Here is a 24,565-nt window from a genome sequence, read left to right on the forward strand (position 1 = left end):
TTCACTTGAGTTCAGTTGCCGGCGGAGTCAATTCCTTAGAATGGACACCGGGAAATACAGAATGTTGGCTTACTTTATATTCTTGTTTGTGGCTGTCAATCAGGTGAGTATTTGGTTGACAGGAAACAGATAAGTTAACACTGAGTTGAATATATGTTTTGATAAACACGTGCTAGATTTAACGATTTGACATAATACCTCAATGACAGAAAACGTATTTCAAGTTCTCCTTTCTCCTTTCCTAAACATGTTTTGAAAGTCTTTTCCGTATACTGTCACACTTCTAAATAATTCCAATTTGACGGTTAAAGGTTATGGTAATGTATCGATGTTTTACGGTGTCGAGACATAATTTATTTCAAGATCGATGAATTTATAGCATATTTCTTTTTGACATCATGGAATGGATGTTGAGAAGGAAATATTGAGAGCAGATCATTGTCAGTACAATTTTTTTTCGGATGAAATTAACTCTATTGAAATTGCATCTAATTTTGTTTCGTTTGCTGGGTTTATCGCCCTGTGAATAACCTGTGTCATTTTGAGGCAAGCATAATATGAAAATATAATGTATATTGCATTGAAAAACTGAATAAAAAGATAATTACAAAAAAAAAATTTTGAGGCGGGGTCCCCTTGTAGTAGTTGGTGGCTACCTCACTGAGCAATATACGAGATGCCAGTCACATGCCATCCTGAGCAATAAGAGTAAAGTGTCTTGCAATAAAAATAAATTAAAGATTAATAGAGAAGGTACATGTAGCAGTTGCAGGAAGAGTGTTATAAACCCTTAATAAAAAGTAAATGAAATCAGTATTTGTTCAAATATAATCCTACACTGGTGAAGCATACAAGAAATTCTATTTTCATATCATAGAACATTTTATCGTAAATAAATATTGTCGTTATTTATGTTTATTTGTATTACAAAAGGAGAGATACATGTATTCTTCAAATTTCTTAAAATGTGTCTGGAATTATCTCCCTTTGGTAGAATCGCGCATGTCCCTGCTGGTTTTAACTCTAACCGTTTGAAATTATACTTTGAAACCACCAGACTCAATTGTGACTTATTTTGTTAAACGTTCTGTAGAACTGTGATTTTGAAAATGGAAAATCTGTATATTTTTGATTTGATATCGATCATATGTAAACATGTTTGGCGTTGCTTCATTTACTCCTGATAAAGGGATGTTTTCATTGCAGGTTACATCAGAAGTTGTCCTGTCTGTTCATATATTGGAATTGTCCAACCCCCAAAATCTGATGGCAACTGAAAACCAAGGTCCTATGTGCTGCACAAACGTACCCCCTGGCGTCTTTGGTTGCAAGGAAAGCTGCTTCGTCACTATCGAAGTTTGCTACATGTGAATATTCTTTGCTTAATTTTTGCTATATTTTAATGATATATTATCTTAAAATCTTCTCCTTAAAAAAGTACAACTGCAATTAATCTGTAAAATATATTTGACAAATTTGGGTTTCACATTGGTTAAAACAATTGAATAACAAATAATCGGTCGATTCATAAAACCAATTAACGACATTAACCAATTGATATAACTTTATAAAAATAAAGCAATAAATGAATGAATAAATAAATATGACTTCTTTCCGATTTTGAAATTCGTTAATCTTCCCAGCTTCTGTACAATTTCATTTCACAATGACTGTTTTAACAATATACATTCAATATGTTTAGGACAATATAATAAACAGCCAGTACTTCTTGTCTCCGTGACTTTTGTTGATCGTTTCAGAGATACTTCTACCAGTTCCTGTGTACAGAGATATACAACTGGTGTTTTTCCTGCAGGATACGGTACCACAAATTTTGGTACACCCATAGGGAACATGTCCAACCCTGTAATAATGCACATCCCTACATGGACTGTGAGTTAATTATTCAGTTTTTACCGTTAATATTCAGTTTCGTTACGACATATATCTGTCATCCTTGAAATATAAATGCCAACCGATGTAATCTCGTTCTGAATGTAAACAAGCCTCGTTGTCATCTTCATCATAAATTATACACTCCGCTTGGCTTCGAATATCAGACTTGCTTTTTCACAGCCTCGTTCGAGATACCGGGTCACAGCCTACGCTAGCGGGAACTATCATCACATCATCAGCCAGATTGTTGTACAACCCAACTCCAAAGATATTGCTGGGGATGGGTTACACACGACCGTCCACCACGCCTCCATGGCGTACTTCCGGACGGGTGCTACGTAAGTTTATGGCTCCCTCGTTTATCCGAATTAATTTCGCACTAAATTTCAAAGAAAATCGACACGAAAAAATATGTTTATAGATAATAATATCATATGTGATCAAATGCCTTTTTACATCATTTTTGCCCTGATGGCGATAATTTAAATGAAAACCTCATACGGAAATATTTATTTGCTACAACTGACATGAAACAAAATACTTTGAATAAGACATTGGATTAGCAAGGATTGAGAGAGATTCTGTTTCCTCGTCCAAGACTAAGCGACCGAAAATTTGAAATTTTAGAAGCATGTTTCGTTAAATAATTTTATCTGGTAGAGGTACATTTACGGATTAATTACCGATCTTTTTAGTTTTCTTTGATTTTAGACTAACTATCACCATCGTATTTGCCAAGGATAATTCTTGATCTAATGGAAATGAAGCATTGTAATGATAAATGGTCTCCTTGTTATCTGGTGAACTTTCCTTGTCTGGCGGAAAGATGGACAAGATACAAAATCGGAAAACACATATACATAATTTGAAAGCAATAGGGAACATTCTCGAATGAAACAAAAAATCAAATCAAATTAAAGGTGTGGATTTACTCAGGACAAATGGCCACTGAAACCATAAGAGCACCTGTCTGACATTTATTGTCTCTAATTATCCTAATCAATTAATCACTACAAATTTGATGCCGATTTTTTTCGTGGTTAGGTGCTGCTGAATAGGTTGTGTCATTTGATAAACTGTTTTAATCAAGTTTATTTAATTCGCATCAAAAAAGTGCAAATGTAAAGTTTGCTATCTCAGTATTTGACATATTGAAGGGAGACTACTCTGTAATTTTTTTTTTTTTTTTTTTAAATATTTTTTTATCTTCCTATTTTTCTCTTTTCCTATTACATTTTGTAAGACTGTCGATTGTCGATTACGATGCAAATGGGAAAATTTCGAAATCTTACAATTTCAATTTAACAGCATATCGACAGAATACACGATATTCCAGTGCCAAGCTGATTCAACTCTTCATCAGGTGTGCAATGATCAGGGTCAAGTAGTTTGTAAGGATCCTTACTACGGCTCTAGATGCTCCCTGGAGTGTTCCATACGTCCGATTCAAGGGGCCTTCCGAGGAACATGTATCTCAGGAGTCGGCCCGGTATGTCAGAAAGGTATTTAATACAAACTTTTCCTTCTTCTGTATTTATGATGCGTTCCTATGTCTTTGCGCTATCTATCATAAAAAAACAACAGCAAAAAACAAAAACAAAAAACAAAAAACACACAGTCACACCCATTGGCCCACAGGGAACTGTTCCTGACCTCATTCTATTTTCAATCTACATGTATATAAATGATCTATCTGAGTACATGAAGCATAGCACCCTCTTTCTCATTGCTGAATTCTTTTGGACCTTGGTGCTGCAGCTGTCTAGGAAAAGGATTGGCTAATGTCAGTCAATTCCGACATGTGCTCAATAATACAAGTCACAAACAAATGTCCAACCCTAACTCAAAGCTACATTATAAATGACTATGTTCAAAACATAACAAAATCTGCTAATTATCTTCGTGTCATCATGATGTTCAACATGAATTTGGACCTGCATATCAACGCCATTACTTCCAAAGCAAACCCAATTTCTTGATTTTCTCCATTGGAATTTTAAAAGGTTAACCTCAACATATTGAAGAGTTAAGTTTTTTAAGTAAAAAAGTACAGAAGCATCTACGTATGTTGTTATGGAAATCGTATGTCTCAATTAACTGTATCAGCGAACATATAATTGTTAGATCGATTCACATATGTCCACATGGTCCTGATTGCGTCACTACAGGTGGCGTTGTATCCGCCGAACTGTTTGATATATTCGTGTATGATTAACATTGACAGACAATAAGTCTAACGAAGCAATGAAATTGCGACCCCAACAAAAAAAAATTAGATGAACAGCATACACACTTGTTTATCTACCCTATACTTGCATAAAATCTATGATTCAATGATCCTTCATTTCCAGATTCCCAAGAAACTGACCACGGGACAGATATTTCGATGATGACAATAGTTTTAAATGCGATTTCATGAAAGAGTTTCTTAATGGTGCGGATCAGCAACAAAGAAGTGCGGAATATCTTATTAAAGATCATGTCTATTAAACTCCAGTTAGTCATAAATGGTCATAATGTACAGTGAAACCTGTCTAATCCGACACCATGTGGAAGTGCCACATTTGGTCGGATTAAACAGGGTGTCGGAAAAGTCAGGTATTTGTTGTTGACTACACTTGGCATCACAGAAATAGGGTAGTGTCGGATTTGACAGGTTGTCGGAAAAGTCAGGTGTTGGATTAGACAGGTTTCACTGTATAATGCAACAATCTGGGATCCCCACACAACACCACAAATATACCAGCTTCAATAAGTGTAACCTCGCGCAAATAACACAAAGCAAGCTGTTGCCGACATGATTGAATGTCCATACTTACCACCACTCAACCTTCGCAGCCCGTAAAGCTTACTTGTAATGCTCAACAAAATAGTACACGACTTTGTCGAACTTCATTAAGGAAATCCCATTGTCAACCCACGCACACTTGCCAACCATCACAACCCATCAGCATTCGGACATAATCACTCCTTTTCCAAAACAATCGCATAATGGAACTCGTTCCCCAAGTCTTTCGCCTCTGCCGACACTGTCGACACGTTAAATCACTTGTCACAGTGACATAACTTTCTTATCATTAGTATTTCATGTCATATTTTATCTAAAAGAAGATACCAAACGCCACTGGGATTGACCAAAAAGACCGATTGCTTCATGAAGCACGAAGAAGATGAATAACACAGTATCTTTATATTTAGTGTAAGCAAAATTGTAATGGGAACCCCTGCTCAAAGGAAATACAAAACGTAAACATGATCGTGGAGTCTGCGCAGGGAGAGGTATCCAGTGCTGGAATTGGATTCAGGTTTAGAGAAATGAGTTCAGTGTCAGTAAGCGGTTAGCGATCTCGATACATATCGGTGAGATAAGGTGAAGCTTAACATGATTTGTTAGTTTTCATGATCTTTCTGTATTTCAGGTTGGAGCGGTCCTCATTGCACAACACCTGACGTCTGTTCAACTAGTCAGTGCCACAATGGTGGCCGCTGTTTGACCGACCCTAGCGTTCCAGTGTTTGGGTTTCGTTGCGAGTGTCTAAAAGCATGGACCGGGCAGCTTTGTGACCAGTTGGACGCATGCTCTTTCCATTCGTGTAATAATGGAAATTGCACTAATGATAACACTCAGGTCCACGGGTACCGTTGTCAATGTCAGAGCGGATGGACTGGTGACGTCTGTGACATCGATTTTAACGAATGTCTATTTCCAAGAGCGTGTTCTGACCGTGGCACGTGCCGCAATTTGGCGGGAACATTTTCGTGCTCGTGTGAAGCCGGTTGGTCCGGGAAAATCTGCGAAACAAGTCTCTGTCCTACAGGTAAATATTGGGTTGAATTATCAAGATGATAATGTAAGGTCGAGCTTAACATCTACAGCATTGTACCGATATAAATAGTCTTTGTTATATCACAGCCAATACATTCTGTTCATATGAAGTCATATAATGTTTTAATTAGCACATGAAAAGAGCAGAAAAAATGAGGAAACAATAAAAGAGGAATTATTTGATTCTCAAAACATACATTAATCAAATTCTTCTTTTATTTGTTTTAAATATAGCCCAGTGATTTCATGTACTGGTATTTCACAAGTATCAGATATATATCGATAAACACTTAACAAATGTAAATCATTCTTACTTCCTCGTAAACACTTTCATGGAAGCTAAGATGTTTACATTTGCAGAAATGATATATAGTTTACGGTTTTTAACTGTGTCTTTGCTGTAGGTTACATAGGGGCCAATTGTACTACTATTACCAGTTGCGAAAACAATGGGTTCAAAGTTCAGGCGACGACAGGGATAATCTGCCAGTGCCCGTATGGATGGACGGGACCTAGATGTGAGATAGACGAGGACGAATGCTTAACTAGTACCACATGCCAAAACAACGGCACATGTATCAATCGACCAGGGTCATTCATTTGCGCATGTCAGAGTGGTTGGCAAGGACACCATTGTGAATCGGATATAAATGAGTGCATTGTGAACCCCTGCATACACGGTACTTGCACAAACACTGATGGTGGTTACCAATGCACGTGCGCGAAAGGCTGGATAGGATCACATTGTGAAACGGATGTGGATGAATGTGAGCACACAGTTTGTCAAAATAACGGTACATGCGTCAATTTCGCGGGAAACTTCCATTGTAAATGCCCGGATGGTTATGGCGGCGGGTTATGTGAGTATGATATAGACGAGTGCGCTAACGTTACCTGTTCTAACTTCGGCATATGTGTGGACGGCGTGAACACATTTACCTGTCAATGTCCACAAGGTTACACGGGCAGGCTATGCGAGACTGATATAAACGAGTGCGCGAGCAACCCTTGTGTTCATGGTAACTGCTCCGACGAAGTTGCAAAGTATAACTGTCGGTGTCAGCAAGGATGGAGCGGTACGAACTGTGACAAGGATGTGAACGAATGCGATTTTTCACCGTGTGAAAATGGGGCAAACTGTACTAATGACCCCGGAAGCTATAAATGTGCATGCGTCGTTGGATTTGTTGGAACACATTGCGAGATTAACATTGATGACTGTTCCAACTCTCCCTGCATGAACAATGGTACGTGTATAGACATGATCAACGATTACAGATGCTCTTGTTTTGGTCAGTTTACCGGAAAACATTGTGACGTGTACAACTTTTGTGCGTACAGCCCGTGCGATCACGGCCAGTGTCTCGTTACAGATAACACTCCGAAATGTCTGTGTGACGTAGGCTGGGAGGGCGTGGCTTGTCAGTATGATATTGACGAGTGTGCACAAGGATCACCTTGTCCAAATGGAACGACGTGTGTTAATAAAGCCGGCAGTTACGAATGCGATTCGTGTAACAACACTTACTGTGGTGTCAACGGGACGTGTTCCATGTTGAACTTTGTCCCGACATGCACTTGTGGATATGGATGGGCGGGAAAAGACTGTTCACGTGAGGATCTCTGCGTCGGCAATCCTTGCAGTGGTCATCTGGAATGTGTCAACACCTTGGATGGGTATATGTGTCACCATCACCATGACAAAAACCTTTGTGATGTCATGCCGTGTGAAAACGGCGGGTCGTGTGAATTCCATTCTCGCTACACTCCTCCTAGCTTCGAATGCCATTGTGCTAACGGATGGAAGGGGCAAGCCTGTGCTACTGATGTAGATGAGTGTAGTGCGAGTCCTTGTGCCACCGACCACGCATGCGTTAACACTGCTGGAGGATTCGCATGCGTGAAGCACACTGTTAAACGGTCCAGTATGGGTTTGTATTATCATGAGTTGTATTGACATCTGCATGGATCAATCATACATGTTACAATAGAACTGCAGTGATTTTCCGGTAAACTCCGCCATTATTCAGGCCATGGCAATGTATTCTATGTTTTTGGTGATCACTTTAGTGACATATTTACTTGAAATCAGTATCGCTATTATTTGTCAATATTGTAATGATCTGACTAAACTGTATATTTGATTTGTTTTTGTTATTGACACAAAACAGAATAGTCCAACAGCATTCTGTCAAAGCGAAATCAATTCGCATAAAGACATAGTAATACATATAATTTGCTTTCTTCTCTCATTGTTCCAATGTTTGAAATATGTTTTTTTTTCAATCACTAGAATTATGAAAAGATCTTTACTTAATGTATGTACGACTCACTACTGATAAGATGTTTTGTCTGCAGAGAGGGATTCTGGTATTGTTATGCTGGAATTGGACCGTGTCATTAAGAAGTCAGACATCAGTGACCTGCATGATCATCTCACGACCTTGACCTGTGGGAATGGCTGTGGGTTACCAGAATGCTCCGTGGATATCAGAAGTTATACTATCCAGTCCAGGTTAGTATTGGTCAGTTAAAGGTCACGGTCTTATTGGGTCAAAGAATTCAGTCAGTGAGGAATTGTTCTGCTGAATGAGTTTCCTTGTGTCTCCTTTGCAGTTTGTGTATCACCCATGGTTTTTGTATACGATAATGAATATGCAAGGGAGCACATTTTATCTATCAAAATACAATGAACGTGTATTTAGTGTAATCTTAATCTTCGGCAGGTTTGCGACCTCGACCTTGGCTATCCTTGCCAAGTGTGGAGGTGACGTCATCAGTAGGGAGACAATGCGAGAGGTGCTTGGTAAAGCCTATACAAGAATTCAGTAACCTTTAATAAACCGAATGAAATTAAAACATTGAATGAAATGATAATTTATTTGATTCCACGACGTATATGATATATGTAATCTTTAAAATAAAGATATTTTTCATTAACATTAATTTGTGTTTGTGTTTTTATTAGCACCTAAAAGACATGTGTCAATGACTTAACTCTGTAGTTCAAAGACACAAAAGACAGCAAAACTGAATTTAACTGCACCATACAGATGTTTCATCCTTCTAGGACCATTGATGCTTGGAAGCCAAACGACCTATGACTCAATAAATGTCATATTCAATATTGGTTTTTAAAAGAACTTTAAATACATTCTGAACTATTCAAACTTTCGTCTACCTAACGTCTCTCTTGGGGCCGCGATGACCGAGTGGTTATCACTTCATCACTAGTCCTTCACCTCTGGGTTGCGAATTTGAAACCTACGTGGGGTAGTTGCCAGGTACTGACCGTAGGTCGGTGATTTTTCTCCGGATACTCCGGCTTTAATGATCGTGGCTGTTAATATGACGTTAAACAAAATGAACCAAGCAAACCAACTCTCTTGAAACAGTTCACTTTTGGCCTTTAGGTGAGCGTTGGCACATTTGAGTAAGGTTTTGGGTTCCGTCACCTGCCCGAAATATAAAAAAACCTGGTTCCCAATCCTACTTAACTTCCAACATTTTGTAAGCGAGACGACTGATTCGGCCCTTGTTAATTTAATATGACCGAATGGAGTGTGCTATTGGGTGTCTTCGGCAGTATACTTCAGTAAGGTAGCACTATAAGATCCATACCAGTTTCGCGCAAAAGAAACAAACACAAACATACCGTAGCTTCCCAAACATACACGTATACACCACACGCACAGGGGAGATCGTCCTTGACCTTAGCTGTTGATAGGACGTTAAACAATGCAAAAGCAAACCATCAAATGAATTAACACGTGATAGGCAGGTACACTTCGTGGACTGCAGTGCCTACCACCTGTAATCGTATAAGATTGTACACACGACCCACAAGTTAGATACGAAAAGAAATGAAGTAAGATCAAGACAGGATTGTAATGATTTAATAAAAAAAAAAGCGATCGAAAATACCACATACAATTTTGTGGTCGATACCATGATCTAATTAGGAAATGCTGTATTTAATTAGGCGATATGAAGCCAGATGTGCGATGCCTAGTGAAAATATTTGACCTAAATTAGTATTGCAGGTATTTTCGATGAAACAAAAGACGCTTACCCTTCCGGAAAAGATGGTCTAACTCTCTTTGTACTTGTTGAAGGGTCTTCATGCAAATATATATGTTTTATTTATTGTTTGCCCCCGTTTTTTCGATTTTGAGATACGATTTGTCCCTTTGTGCTATTCTCTTTTGTTTCCGTCCTATGCTTCAATGTTTCCTTGATTTTGAAGGTTTCTGTATAAAGCTAACGATCGAAAACAAAGCTTTTGCGGTACTTCCTTTTATCTATCACTAGATTCGATCAAATCGCTTTTGATGTGCGTGTATTTTTCACAGTATAATCATAATTGAAGCTCCAACTAAATTGTCAACAACATTCATGACTAGGCGGAACATACTATCTTATAAATAGAATACAGAAATTGTGTAGGACAGAAAATCAGAAAACCATATCACAATGCCATTTGTTAACCACTTTGTCGCTTGGTGTATTTAGTTGGCGACACTGTGAATGATGAACCGCTGTAAACAAACGGTATTTTAATACCTTCCACTATAAATTCGATTTTTTTTTACTCCCTATTGCCTTATGTATCAATAATATACATATACATAACATACATTAAATGACATTACGTCACGATTTTAAATTATCACATAAAACTTTTCATTATTTTAGCATGGCTATTTTTGCAAGTATCAAGTGCTAGTTCCTGAAAATAACAATCGATTATCCCCCTTTTTTGTGCAAATCCGTATCTCTGTATCGTTATCGTAAGTCAAAGTTGTTTGTTTTGCTAAAACGATAACAGTAAGATAAATATCACCCGAGCAAAGTCCCACATCCGTTTATCATAATCAATAACGAATATAAGATCTCACCTGTAAGATAGCTACGTAACAAGAACTTGTGTATAGACGCTTACAATGTACCTCTCAAGCATGGAGACGCAAGCTATCCTCCTCTTCGGCATAATGACTGTAAGTTTGCTGATATTCTTAACGTTTGTGTCATGTATATTACATAAATTAAGGAACAACATAAAAATAAAACTTGTTAAGGAAAGGTGAATAGTAGTATTGGCAGTCAGGATTGTAGAGAAATGAATGTGTTAAATATCATAAAGCTGTTTATCCTTCACCTATAATTATAACATAGATTCGTTAATCATCTTTGTAATACTACAGTTCAAACCTGCGATGTGTGATGATAATTTCTAATTTCCGATACGGTAGCTTGTAAAATTATCAATACACGACAAGGAGGATATATTTCAGAATACTCGCTCAATGCAAAGTACTTGATTAATGGTTTTCGCTATTTGACAGGTTTTACAGCTTAAAATGTTTTTTGCATGCACGAATAAAACATTGACGATGTTGTTGTAATATCAAAACGAGACATTTCTCATCAATCTTTTGCTTTTAGATCAAATATGTACTGTATTACTTGTTTCGAATTGAATTATATAAATCATATAACACGTACCCACATTATGACGCAAAATGATTACAGATTTACTGTATCCCCGCAGATTTACTGTATCCACACCAATATACTATATTCCCACCAGTTTACTGTATACACACATATACATAAGGAAATGTCAATATCTAAACAAGCTCACTGTAAACGTAAACAAAAGCATACGGTATCAACACAAACAATTACACACAAGCTTACTGTAGTCGCAATACACGTACTCTATCAACATAAGCTTACTGTATATAAACAAATATAATATGTATACACAAATATACTGTATAAACACAAGCATAGTTTTTATAAACAAGCTTAATATATAAACACGAGCATAGTTTTTATACGCAAGCTAACTGTATAAATACAAGCATATTGCATATATACAGGCTCACTGTATTTACACACGCATACTTTTTATACACAAACATACTGTATATACACAAACATGCTGCATCAACACAAGCATACAGTGTTAACATAAACTTACTGTATCAGCGCACTATATATCACGTATGAGTACCTAAGCTCTGGCTATAGCTGAGTATATCCACTCAATCGCATTATCTATTTTCACAAAGTCCACCCAAAAACCATGCATCAAAAAGAAGCTTACGTTATGCTTGTTAGCTTTGTGATGTGTTAGCACACGTTTCGTAAGAACATCGGTGACCATTTATATTTTTTGAGGAAAAAAGCATTATTCATTGCTCCTTTGTTTATTTCATCTCGGGCCCTAGGTTACTAAGTTAGGGCCCTAACATAGAAAACAATCTTTGTATGTCCTTAATCAGCAGCCGTAATTACGGGCTAAAACGTAGCGGACACTGTGTAGCGACAGATCATTTGATTTACAAACTAAGATAGTGAAAAGGATAATAACTATCTCCCTTTCTTATTAAACATATTGAATGGAAGAATGTGTAAACTGTCTCAATCCACATCCGTATAATTTGAACACGAAAGATAACAGACAAACATAACAATTATCAACTATCTCTCTTTCATAGTCAACTTGCATGGTAAGTATTAAACTGTTATTATGGATAAAATGTAAAAAAATAAATCATAATATTCCTGTAATGCGTATATAAAAAACCATGTTTGATGTCTAACCCACTGTGTCCTGTCTTTGTGTTTTGTGTAAGTGTTTCTATTTCTCGTCACGTGCTTTCGTATATCACAATATTAACTAAAATAAAAACCATAAATATGCAAAATTGGTTGTCGTTCATGTGGCATCTTAATCCGAAAGTTTCTGATTTTTTATCGGTCTTTTAAAAATCTGATATGGACCGACTAGCATGAGAACTTCTAAAGAAGGGCTTCCGTTCGTATATTAACATTGTAGTAATTACTGAATGCTGCACTGATCATTTGGCTGATGATTTGTTAAGTGAATCTCATCTTTGATAGACATTTTTAATTGGATATTTTAAATCAGTTAATCATAAACATGTTTAGAAGGTATTATGTTCCGTAATAGCTAAGGCGAGGCGATTCACAAACAACAAATAATACTATTTGACACAGACACTATAACTTGTTTAAATTGATGGATCAATAACCGGTCACAAGGGTCACCAGTGGTCACTCACAAACTTACAACACTTGTCCCAGACGTTGCCATGCATCATCTCCTGGATCTAAACCAACTTCAATCATGAAAAAAGTATAGAACATATTGCCATGTTTCGTCCTAAAAGTTACGTTTTTTATTTAAACCTTATCTATAACATGCAAATCTATTTATTTGAATTGTTAATTGTGATGGATATTTCATTAAAATATGTTAATATACCAGTTGTTAAAGGGGAGATAATCCGTACAGAAATACAAAACTCTTGCAAACTCATATGTGAATAGATTTTTCTGGAATCTTCTTGAAGAGAGATATGTTATAATATTTTGTTTACAAGTTTTTATAGACAAGTGGTTGTTGACAAGATGTGTGTTAGAGGATTCTGGAAAAGAGACCGTTTGAGAATGTACTTGAACGATTTGGCAATATAATATAAACAGTAGTCAAGTAGAATTAAGTGATGGTGTACAAGATGCAGGTATAAACTGTGGTATTAAGTTACGGAATTCAGACATGTTGGCGAGCTTGGATGAAAAACTGTGCCATCTGTCGGACAAAGAACGGAATAAGCTGAAAGTTCTGATTCGTGTTTACACACTTTTGTTTCCGGATACGCCAGGCAAAACTGATGTTATATACCACGACGTCGATGCTGGGATGCAACAAGTGTCAATTAAACAACATCCCTATCGTATCAATCCATTAAAAGAAAAGGCCTTGAAGAAATAAATAAAGTATATGTTGGGCAATGATATCATTGAACCAAGGAAAAGTGAATGGAGCTCTCCATGTGTTCTAGTACCCAAGCCAGAAAAGTCCTTCCGATTTTATACGGACTTCAGAAAAGTGAACCCTATAAGTAAAACAGACTCAAATCCAATTCCGAGGATTGTTTCGTGTATTGACAAAGTCGGTAAAGCCAAGTATGTCAGTAAATTAGATCTATTGAATATTGAAAGGATATTGACAGGTTCCTCTCACAGAAAGAGCAAAGGAAGGGTCGGCATTCGTCACATCACAAGGCCTGTACCAGTAAACGGTTATGTCGGTTGCCATGGAAAATCATCCAGCAACTTTCCAATGACTTCTGAACAGCGTAATATCAGATCGTGAAGGCTGTGATGGATACATTGATGATGTCATTATCTACCACGACACCTGGGAAGAACATCTGCGCCGGATTCGCGATTTCCTCGAAAGATGAAATTGACTGTGAATTTGCTTAAGTGTGACTTTTGTCATGCAACTGTAAAAGTGTTAGGTCATGCTATAGGACAGGGACAGGTAAAACCTGCCAAGGCCAAAGTAGTAGCAATCATTGTTTTTCCAACTCTTGGAAATAAGAAAGGGTTGATGATATTTCTTGGTGTGGCTTGATTTCATCGGACATTCTGTCAGAATGTTTCTGTTATAGCAGCTCCAATTACTGCTGTGTTAAAGACAAATGTAGAATTTATCTGGTCAGACGAATGCAAATCTGCATTTGAGAAACTCAAAGCCATATTATCAAGTTCGCCAGTTCTTCCTACTCCAAATTCCGGTAGACCGTTCACATTTTTTTTGTGACGCCACCGATGTTGTTGTTGGTGCTGTTTTTATGCAAGAAGATGGCGAACAAATTGACCATCCCTTTTACTATTTCTCGAAAGAAATTGACAAACACCAGAGAACTTATTCAACTATTGAGAAGAATGTTTGGCATTGACTTTAGCACTGAATCAATGTGATGTCTACATCTGTACTGCTATCATGCCTGTGGTAGTTTATACAGACCACAAACCTTTGGCATTCATCGAGAAAATGAAAAACAAAAATCAGTGAATTCTCAAGTTGAGTTTGGCATTGCAAGAGTACAATCTTGACGTAAAGCACATGAAAGGTGAAGACAATATTTTGGCTGATGCTTTATCCTGAATTTAGATGTGACTAGAAAGTTAAAGAGGCTTACCCGCAGACGGACCGGTAAACGGCACATCTCCGATCACTAAATAAACTTCAGTACACGTTTCTATGTGACAAAATTAGAGGCTTTCCGACTTTATTTCTTGAAAACAATTACAGAATATGTATTTAAAAGACGTTTTAAAACTCAACCTGAGAGGGAAATGTATGGAATATAACGGCAAATCTTCTTTGTAAATCGCCGCTGCCTTTGAAGCTATCACTGTTCGGCACTGTGCACGTGCTTGTTTCTTTGATGCGTCAATCAAATTAGACTCCACTTTATAGCGGGGACTTATTGCGGGTTGCGATTAAATAAATAATATTTAAAAAATGAGGTTTTAATATCACTTTTCAGCGTTTTATAAGGAAAATAAAATGAAGAACTCAACAATTCCAACAATCTGTCATGTGTAAAAAATCTTTTTCTATTAGCCAATTTTTCTGATCTCTCTGCGGGCAAGCCTCTTTAAAGAAAGCTTCCTTTTCAAGAAAACTTTCTTTCCTTTAAGGAGGGTTGTGTTACATTTATACTAGTGGTTAAAGGGAGATAACCCTTACAGAAATATATAACTCTTGCAACCTTAGATGTAAATAGATTTTTCTTGAATCTTCTTGAAGAGAGATGTGTCATAATATTTTGTTTACAAGTGTTTATTGACAAGTGGTTGTTTACAAGATGTGTGTTAGAGAATTCTAGGAAGTAGATGGTTGGAGAATGTACATGAAAGATTTGGCAATATAGTATACAAAGGAAGAGAGACAAATTGTCATTTAGAACTGGTTTACAATTATCAAGGATAGCTATATAAATTATAATTGATTATTAATTGCCTGATACTGGGAACTGATTTACAACTGCTAAGGAGAACTTTGTGAATTCTGTTGGATTATTAATTGCCAGGAACTGTGAACTGGGCTTTATAAATATTCTTAATTCTCGAGAAACAAATAGGAAAGGATTACTCAAAGACAGCTATTATAAGACAAGTATTTAAAAGTGTTGATTTAATGCACCTTCTTGTACACCACTTTAATTTTAATTGTGAATTATCTCTGTAACTTCCTTAGTTATGTATATATTATTCAATTGTCAACTTAGCTGCTGGGTTTTATCTTTCTGTTATCATCACGTACTAAAAGACACGTAACTTGACGAGAAATATACATGGATATGTAGTGTAAATTACTGTTCGATTAATCAATTTACTACAGACACACAAACACGCAATGTTTTCGAAATTCGTTTAAAACGCACAGCGTACCAATGGACTTCGCAATGCGTGGCTCAGGTTAGGATTATCGAAAAATGACCTTCATTCTTTCATCGTAATCAAGACATCAATATCTAAAAGAATTCAACATATTCATATATAAATCTACATGTATAGATATGATTTACAACTAAGTTTTGCTTTTTTTTGCTATTTTTGTCTACTACGTAATATCTAAATTGTTGAAATAAGATGCAAAAGAAAATGTGATTTTGATGTCAGTTTGAATTAACATCAGGAAGAATGTATGCTCTACGCTAATAGAGATGATTAAGAAAAAGAAACGATATAATAAGCATGGATATAGCTAGAAATGAATGTTCAAAATGGATATGAAGTTGACAGACAGACCAAACGTTTTGCCGGTACTAGATATTGCATGTTTTATGAGCGATATAGAATATTTGACACTTAGTCGGTATAAAATTTGACTGTGCTTACGGCGAAAACCGTCATAAATAAATTTGTCAAACCTGGGTCCTGTTAAATCCTTGGAAATATAGCAATTTTCTAAAATCTTACTTTCGTTTGCCAGCTGACAACTTTTATCGCTTCGCTTAGTGCCGATATCCGGTATCGCTTCATACGGTGATGTAGACACCTTCATCATCACTGACGTCATTGTCGCCGCCGTCGCTGCCAGGGAGAGCATGATACATTTATGAACATAACGTCATGAAAAACCTGCATTATGGATATGATGCGTTAAATATTGTCTTAAAATATGAATAGTCATTTTCATATTTTAGCATGTGTAAAAAAAGAAACATCAGAACTGGGGCACATATTATTTTAACTATAATTTGTAAGAGAGAAGATAAAAATCATCAACGTCAAAGGGCATGGTTTAATAAGGATTTTTTTTCTGACAAAACAATTAATGAACAAACGTACAATGTACCAAGGAAATATCATTGACTATAGTAGCTTATAACATTCACAATAAACGTCGCTTAGGCGATAATGAAATGAAAATAACATTACTATAACCCTAATTATATCGGACACATGTATATCAGTGATCGTCGATATCAATAGTGTTGATACAGAGAAAGGTGAATTAATCTCAGGTAGGGGTACACATCAGTACCAAAAAGAAAATTACAGATGAACAATGAGATAACATTCAATTAGACTTTCAACAACACCTGTCACGCAATTCGGTGGGACGTCAACGCTTACCTTCTCCGTAATGGAGACATTAACACTCTTCTTCGTCATCGTAATGATTACGACGGTAAGTTAACAGATAATAATGCTCTTCAGTTTGTATACTTACCTTGCTTTAAAAAAACATTCAACAACAAAGCATGGTTTCGTATTTTGTGCTGTAGCGAGGAAAGAATGAAAAACCCTTTATACTTTTACGGTGAAATTGTTCTAAAGTAACTAATATCTAAAACAACAAGATTTAAGATGTGTTAAAATGTAATGTCAACCGCTAAAATAGGATAAAAATGGATATTTATTGGTGTAATTATCATAGGAAAACTGCCACATATATATGAGTAAGAAAATCGCGACATTGTTCATAACCCTGTCATTGGCAATATTATAACTTTGTTCTGGTCAGGTTTCAACATTATTGCCATCATTACTGTAAGAAATATGTTGAAATTTGAACCTGTTTCTTACAGAATATATAGCTAATATTCAACAAGCAAATGACGTTATTTATATCAATTATAATGGAATATTACTGAAAAATATGCTTTATGTGAGAACGAAACACTACAATAATCTGTATTGTTATAATAAAGTGATAACGCTTATGTGAAAAAATATATGAATTTCATAATGTCGGTAACACGCGTTCAATTGCCAGAACCCCACAGGTTTACTGACAATATAGGTTATCTCGCGATTCTACGCTGGATGATCGACTACATGTTTGACGGATATAATACCTTGTACACACATCATAAAACAATGGAACAAAATGATTATATATTAACGGCACGTTAAGATGTGATAAGTCATACTACGGACTTCATTGTGACAAACAATGTATTACTCGGCCACTCCGAGGGCATTGCGATGGTTATGGTAACCTTGTCTGTGACTCATCTTACTACGGACTAAAATGTGATAAACAATGTATCCCTCCGCCTTCTCATGGATACTGTGATAGCAATGGTAATATAGTCTGTGACTCATCATACTATGGAGAACATTGTGATAAACACTGTATTTCTCCGCCTTCACATGGATACTGTGGTAAGAGCGGGATATTAAGATGTGATTTGTTTAACTACGGACTACTTTGTGACAAGTCGGTCCAAGCTGTAGTGTGAGTTTTATGAAATCATCCCTCAGGTAAGGGATTCGAAATTATACAGTCAAACCTGTATTAAGCGGTAACCCAAGGGACCGACAGAAACTGCCTGCTTAAGACAGGTGGCTGCTAAAACAAGGCTACCAGAAACTCACAACAACAACAACAAAACATTCATATATTATTTATTGCGTCTGAAAAAAAAATTCCAATTATTGCATTCCACATAAAATTTGTCATGATAACGTGCAGCGTGCAAAGACAAATGTGAAGGGTCCGAGTGTGAAGATTTTCGTAAACAAAAACAAATCACGATAACAATATATAGTCATCTGTTCACATCGGGTGTCTACCTCCGGACACAATGGCCGCTCAATACAGGAAGAGATAACCACTAGGGTAAGACTTCTGTGATCACTCGCCGCGTTAGACAGGTAACCGCCTATCTAAGCTTCATTATAAACTTTTTTCCATCGCGTGGACTGATAAATCAAAAAATGAAAAAAACAACAACAAAAAAACAAAAAAAAAAAACAAAACAAACAAAAAAGAAAAAAAACCAAAAAAAACAAAAATGAAAAAAAATAGACTAGAAAATCAATTCAAGAATTTCAGAAATTAAATTCAGAGTTAAATACTGGCTTAGCGATTCTATTTTACGAAAAATAAGCACGTCAAATAATTTTAGGAATTAACCAATAAGTATGCCAATGGTGATACATAAATTTTAAAAAACGTGACTTGATATATCCCGCAATGGTGTCAGCATGTTTATTATGTTAATTTTTGACAATATTACACACTTGTATTCTGGTGCAAAGGTATCTATCACGTGTTAACGATATGATATATTATGCTCTTGTATCCGTTTACGTGGTGTACGTTTTTGATCATAATCAATTAAAAATGCATATTTTTTTTCATAATTACTGGTTGTTACCTCAATATGATGAATTAATTCTAGGAAAGTTTTTAGAAATATGCCGTTCTACTGTCCCCGCTTAATCTCATTTTCAATGACGTGGTATGCGGATGTAGACTTTGATGGGAAAAGATAATTGGAAAAGGAAGGGTGCATCGACTATTTCTGATTTTGGGATATTTTGTATATAGATACATCATCATATTGATGTTTGATTATCATATTCGTTATCGCCTAAAAACAATGGTAATATAATCAAATAGATAGATGTATGTTTGTTGGTACACCCTTATATAGAAGCAATAATATTTACCCAGTTTATGTAGTGTCCACAAACTTTTTCTATCATTGATATTTTATGATAACGTTCAATTTTTACCGTACACATCCTACTAATATCTCGTATTATCGTTTTTGCAAACGTGTTGGTATTACATGAAGTAGTTAAATATACTTTTAGTGACATGCATAGAAACAATCTTTATTTGAAATGTCAGTAATTATCGACTGAAAAAACCCCCAAAACAATTAAATTAATCCACTGCTTTAATGTACGTTTGATCAAATTTACTCATGTCGAGACTATTGAGTTGTTTAGCACTACAGCACCCTTGTTAAGGACGGCGGATCATAGTGGCTTGAAGCCTGAACATGGCAAGAGTAGAACTATTACGAAATATTTACATTTGGTGTGGCAATGCCCTTATATATTACTAGTAAATCCCTACCAAAAGCAGCTTCATCTATGAGAGTATAACTGAAGTTGCCCTGACGGTAGAAAGCGGGAAATTTGAATTTTGGAAGATTTTTTTCATATTTTTTTATTTTTGCGATTCATTAATAGAACGTAAATATAAGCGATAAACTGCCTAGATGCGGCAGACCTACTGGTATAACTGCCACATGTGTCACAGACAAACAATCATGGTGCGCTAGCGCGCACCATTCAGTTTGTCTGTGACACATGTGGCAGTTATACCAGTAGGTCTGCCGCATCTAGGCAGTTTATTGCTTAAAGAAATCACACGAAATTAAGATGAACGTATATAATTTCTAGTATTCAGAGGCTCAAATACTATATCATTTTTTGCGTATGTTTGTAGGAACCTTAATCTATTTTAAATGTAATGGCGGTATTACATCAAGCTCATAGCGTAATTCAAAATAACGAAAGTATACTTGAACACTAGATATCCTGTATATCCTGTGAGTAAATACAATATATATATATATATATGAGTATATATTCTAATAATCTTTAATTATATTTAAAGGCCTCTGCTGCTTTCACCTTGAAGATAACACTGAAGAGCCTTGACATACCTGCCTGTCCTTGTATCAAACCCAGTAATACATGTATACCAGTGTGCCATCCAGCTGCCCAGATATGCTTTAGGTACTGTAAAAGAAAATAATTTCCTGCTTTGTTACAGAAAAGTTAGATAAACTGTTACCAGTGTGAAATACTATAACAAGGACACAACCGTACGTAACGTTGTAAGTATACGGGAGATACGTTGTAAGATAATATGCTTTATAGTGAACACAGACTTTGAAGAGGTAAACATTTGGTGTAATATTTTCAAGAAATAAGTAAAAGTAAAAAAATCACACATATTATATATACATGTACGTTCTCTATGAATAATGTAACAAAGTGCACATAGAAAAAAGTCGTGTCAACACATTTAAAATAATGCAAAGCTTGCCTTGGCTTATACAGTGATGGAATACATTCCTGTGTTATAGGCTATTACATTTCAAATCAATTCCAGTAGTAAAATATCCCTTCAACGCACAATATCATACATATATCTAGCACGTGCATATCTGACATGAAGTATTACGTGCGAGTATATGACATTAGTAACACCTTGCTCAACTTCCGAAATAAACATGTCCAATGTTTGAATGGGAACCGGTTTGACGGGTATCGCGCTTTTATAGGCACTGGTCCCCAGTCTCGTTTCCAAGCAGACACTAACTAAAATGTCTGCTACTTCTCGAAACGGTGACCGGAAGATATCTATTTATCACAGGTAACATTTCCAAACCATTTTAAAAATGAAAGCTTTTTAACTTGCGTTGTCAGCTTTAAGTATTGTCCTCGCCATTCTTTTAATAAATAAATGTAAGTGGGTGTAGAAATAGATTGTAGTGGGGACTATACATTAACTCCAATGTTTCCCTCGCAATTAAGCATTGAAATAAATTTCATGATATATTTATTTGTAAAAGTTGGAAATATATTTTGTAAAAACGTGTTTGTTACGTTTAACAATTGACGTTTTTTATCGGCTTTTAAATGATAAGAATTATTTGATGAATTATTACTTTACGTATAGAAATTTCCAGGACAGAGTCCATGTGAAGACTCTGCAATTAGGGAGTGGTGTTTTGAACTGCAAACAAAACAACAAAAACAAAAAAAAAAAAAAAAAAAACAAACAAACAACAGTAACCTCTACATACTCATATTATCAAAAAGATTGAACAAATTTGTGTGTACTGTTTTGAAAATATTTTGGATTAATATATCATTTCATGACAATTGAAGGGACCGATGTTTAGTAAGTGAATTATGGTGTATTTCAGACAAGAGTGGCAAACGTACATAGAATTAATGCATGCACAATATGAAAAACGTGTCCAACTTGTGGGTATCTTCAGGGCATTACTATGCGATAATAACTGCAATTTGATAAAAATGATTTATATATTCTTCATTTTGTTTCATTTAACTCTGAAGGAAAAATGCACTGAATACATGCACCAAGTTAATTAAAGGTACTGCGGACTATTTTGGAAGCCAACACACGACATTTGGACAGACAATCGGGAAATCTGTCCAATCCCGTTATCCTACAATTTCCATCATGGTCGGTAAGTTTTACATTTGACATCAGATGTTGTGCTGTTGTACAGCATGGAATATGTTATATGTAAACGTTTGGAGTCCTAGTCAGGTTTTAAAAGGAGTTTGCTTAACTCGTAGTAAACAATCAATTCCGATAGTGAAACATATAACAGAAATATAGTATGTTATCTCGATCACTCGATAAATCTCATGATTCATGTCTCTCCTGATTTTGAGATAACTGGACTCAACTATATAAGTACATATGTTAAACTTAGATAAGAATATTATATACATGTATAATGAAATGAAGCACTATTTTATATTTCAAGTTGGATTTTAAACTTCTTGAAGCATTACAAACTTCGCATGAAACAATTGAATTTGATGCAGTCTTTTAAATAAAATATATGATTAAGTTCCCATTGTTTGTACGCAGAATGCAGCTTTCTGATTGGTTGAATTTTATGGTCATACATCTATGAAAAACAAAATCCGAAAATGGAGGAAAAAATGTGACGTCACAATACGACCATTCACGTTGTGTATTGATTTGAGAAAAGAAATTCCTTATAAGATCAGTTAGATTGTATAAAGCAAATTTAATTTTGAAAATCAATTTACATAGGGTTATGTAAACATTTTGTTTGCAATCTTTTGTAAGAACTCGTTATCCGTTTTCAAACAAAATTGACGTCAATGCTGAAATAAGTTAATATTTTATACCTTATATAGCCGAGGAACAGGTTCCAGGTCATTTTCTATGGCAACGGTCAAGCGGCACACCTGATTGGCTCTTTCGTGATCACCCCATTCCTGACGGAGGCAAATGTTGTCACAGAAGGCGAAGAAGTCAGACATTTTACTAAGACAGATTATAACACCCATGCCGTGTAAGTAATTCTATCAGGCTATAACTATACGACAATGGAGTAGCATGGGTTACAATACACAACTGATATCTCAAAAGTATTATTCCTTTTAATTTACAAAACTTTTTCTCACATTTTGATATGTTTGAAAAATTCTTTTACAAAAATGCGTCGAAGTTGGTTTCTCATTCGTTTGCTGACACATTGTGATAACCGTCAAACGTCATTTTGTTTCACATTTTAAAATGCCGACAATCTGTTCAACCCTCTTTTCTCAGGGTACTTGTAAAGTGGGAAATGAAAAAAACGAAACGAAATCCAATCAAACCGAACGATCCGAAATCAAACGTAACGAAACGAAACGAAATCAAACGAAACGAAAAATGATACATTGAGAAAATGAAAAATAAAACATTAGACTGTACACATAGGCCTAAGTTTCCCATTCTCATCGGTGTAAAAAACACACAGACAAGAATACATTTATCGCAATATCCACTCAGTTCTTTAACTATGCATAACTATATTCAGAATATATTCTTAGTCCACTATTTTAAATATCTGATTCTACCAAAACCAATCACAAATTTATTTGTAAAATATATATTAACCAATAACAGTATAATCTTAAACTACATACAGTATTTCTTACCCACCTACCTGCTATATAATTATAACTGATAACCAACGATATTCAATTTCAAAATGAAGGGACGTTACTCTTACAACAACATATTTGCTTTTCACTCATTAGTTAACGTGGTTCAACTTGCTATAAGCGTTATTTTAAGCACCTTTATTACAGTTCTATCATCCACCATCCACCCAATCCAAACATAATATCCCTACTCGTTTCCAACCCAACATTATAACCCTACCAACCACGCCCCAAAGAAACGCACCCTACCTACCCTACAGAACATCCTGTACCTACCCCAGGCAACTCACCCCAACACAGCAACCCCTACCCAACCACCCTTCCCCCTGACATTGCATCCATACCCATTTCCACCCAAACAGCTATTTCCCTATGGGAAGAGGTCACCGGTTTACACAGAAAACATCACACTCATGTTTGCATATTTGGAAAATCGTCTAAATGGTCTGAATTTTTATCACTTGATACTATTTTGAAGGCCTAACCCATCATATCGATCTTTTATTTTTTTGGCTTGCTTAATGTTGTCTAAGATTCAGAATACAGAGGTCAGACGAACGATTAAACATGTTTCTTATTTATATTATTCAGCCTTACCTTGGATTACGAGGTGTTCCGAGACGAGTGTTTATCGCAACCAGAACAACACCGCGTGTGTAATCAAGATGGCCGCCTGGTGTGTGAAAGGGACCATTACGGACCAAATTGTGACAGGATATGTGTACCTACTGACCACGGAACCTGTGACTCTCTGGGACATTTGATCTGTAACAAAACTTACTACGGACCCAAGTGTGATGTGCTCTGCGTACCTACTGGACATAAGTACTGTGACAATAACGGAACCCAGCGATGTATCCCGAACTATTACGGGAGGCATTGTGATGTTTACTGTACACAGACGCCACATGGAACATGCGACATAAACGGACATCTCCAATGTCAACCGAATTATTACGGACCTAC

The 24,565-nt window shown here is 36.0% G+C and overlaps 1 protein-coding gene across 2 annotated transcripts; it reads left to right on the forward strand.

Moving 5' to 3' along the window:
- LOC117330656 (fibropellin-1-like) lies at positions 1-8,668 on the forward strand. Of its 2 annotated transcripts, none has more exons than XM_033889090.1 (9): positions 1-103; positions 1,207-1,367; positions 1,761-1,893; positions 2,077-2,234; positions 3,205-3,398; positions 5,316-5,714; positions 6,127-7,653; positions 8,081-8,237; positions 8,449-8,668. In XM_033889090.1, exons 1-9 carry the CDS (start codon positions 41-43, stop codon positions 8,552-8,554), a joined length of 2,898 nt encoding a protein of 965 aa, XP_033744981.1. In that variant the 5' UTR covers positions 1-40; the 3' UTR covers positions 8,555-8,668. The 2 variants fall into 2 exon arrangements, with proteins under 2 accessions (XP_033744981.1, XP_033744982.1); XM_033889091.1 differs by having other exon boundaries at positions 6,127-7,647.
- Positions 8,669-24,565: the final 15,897 nt, after the last annotated feature.

The sequence above is a fragment of the Pecten maximus genome, chromosome 7 (assembly GCF_902652985.1).
Source record: "Pecten maximus chromosome 7, xPecMax1.1, whole genome shotgun sequence".
Lineage (NCBI taxonomy): Eukaryota > Metazoa > Mollusca > Bivalvia > Pectinida > Pectinidae > Pecten > Pecten maximus.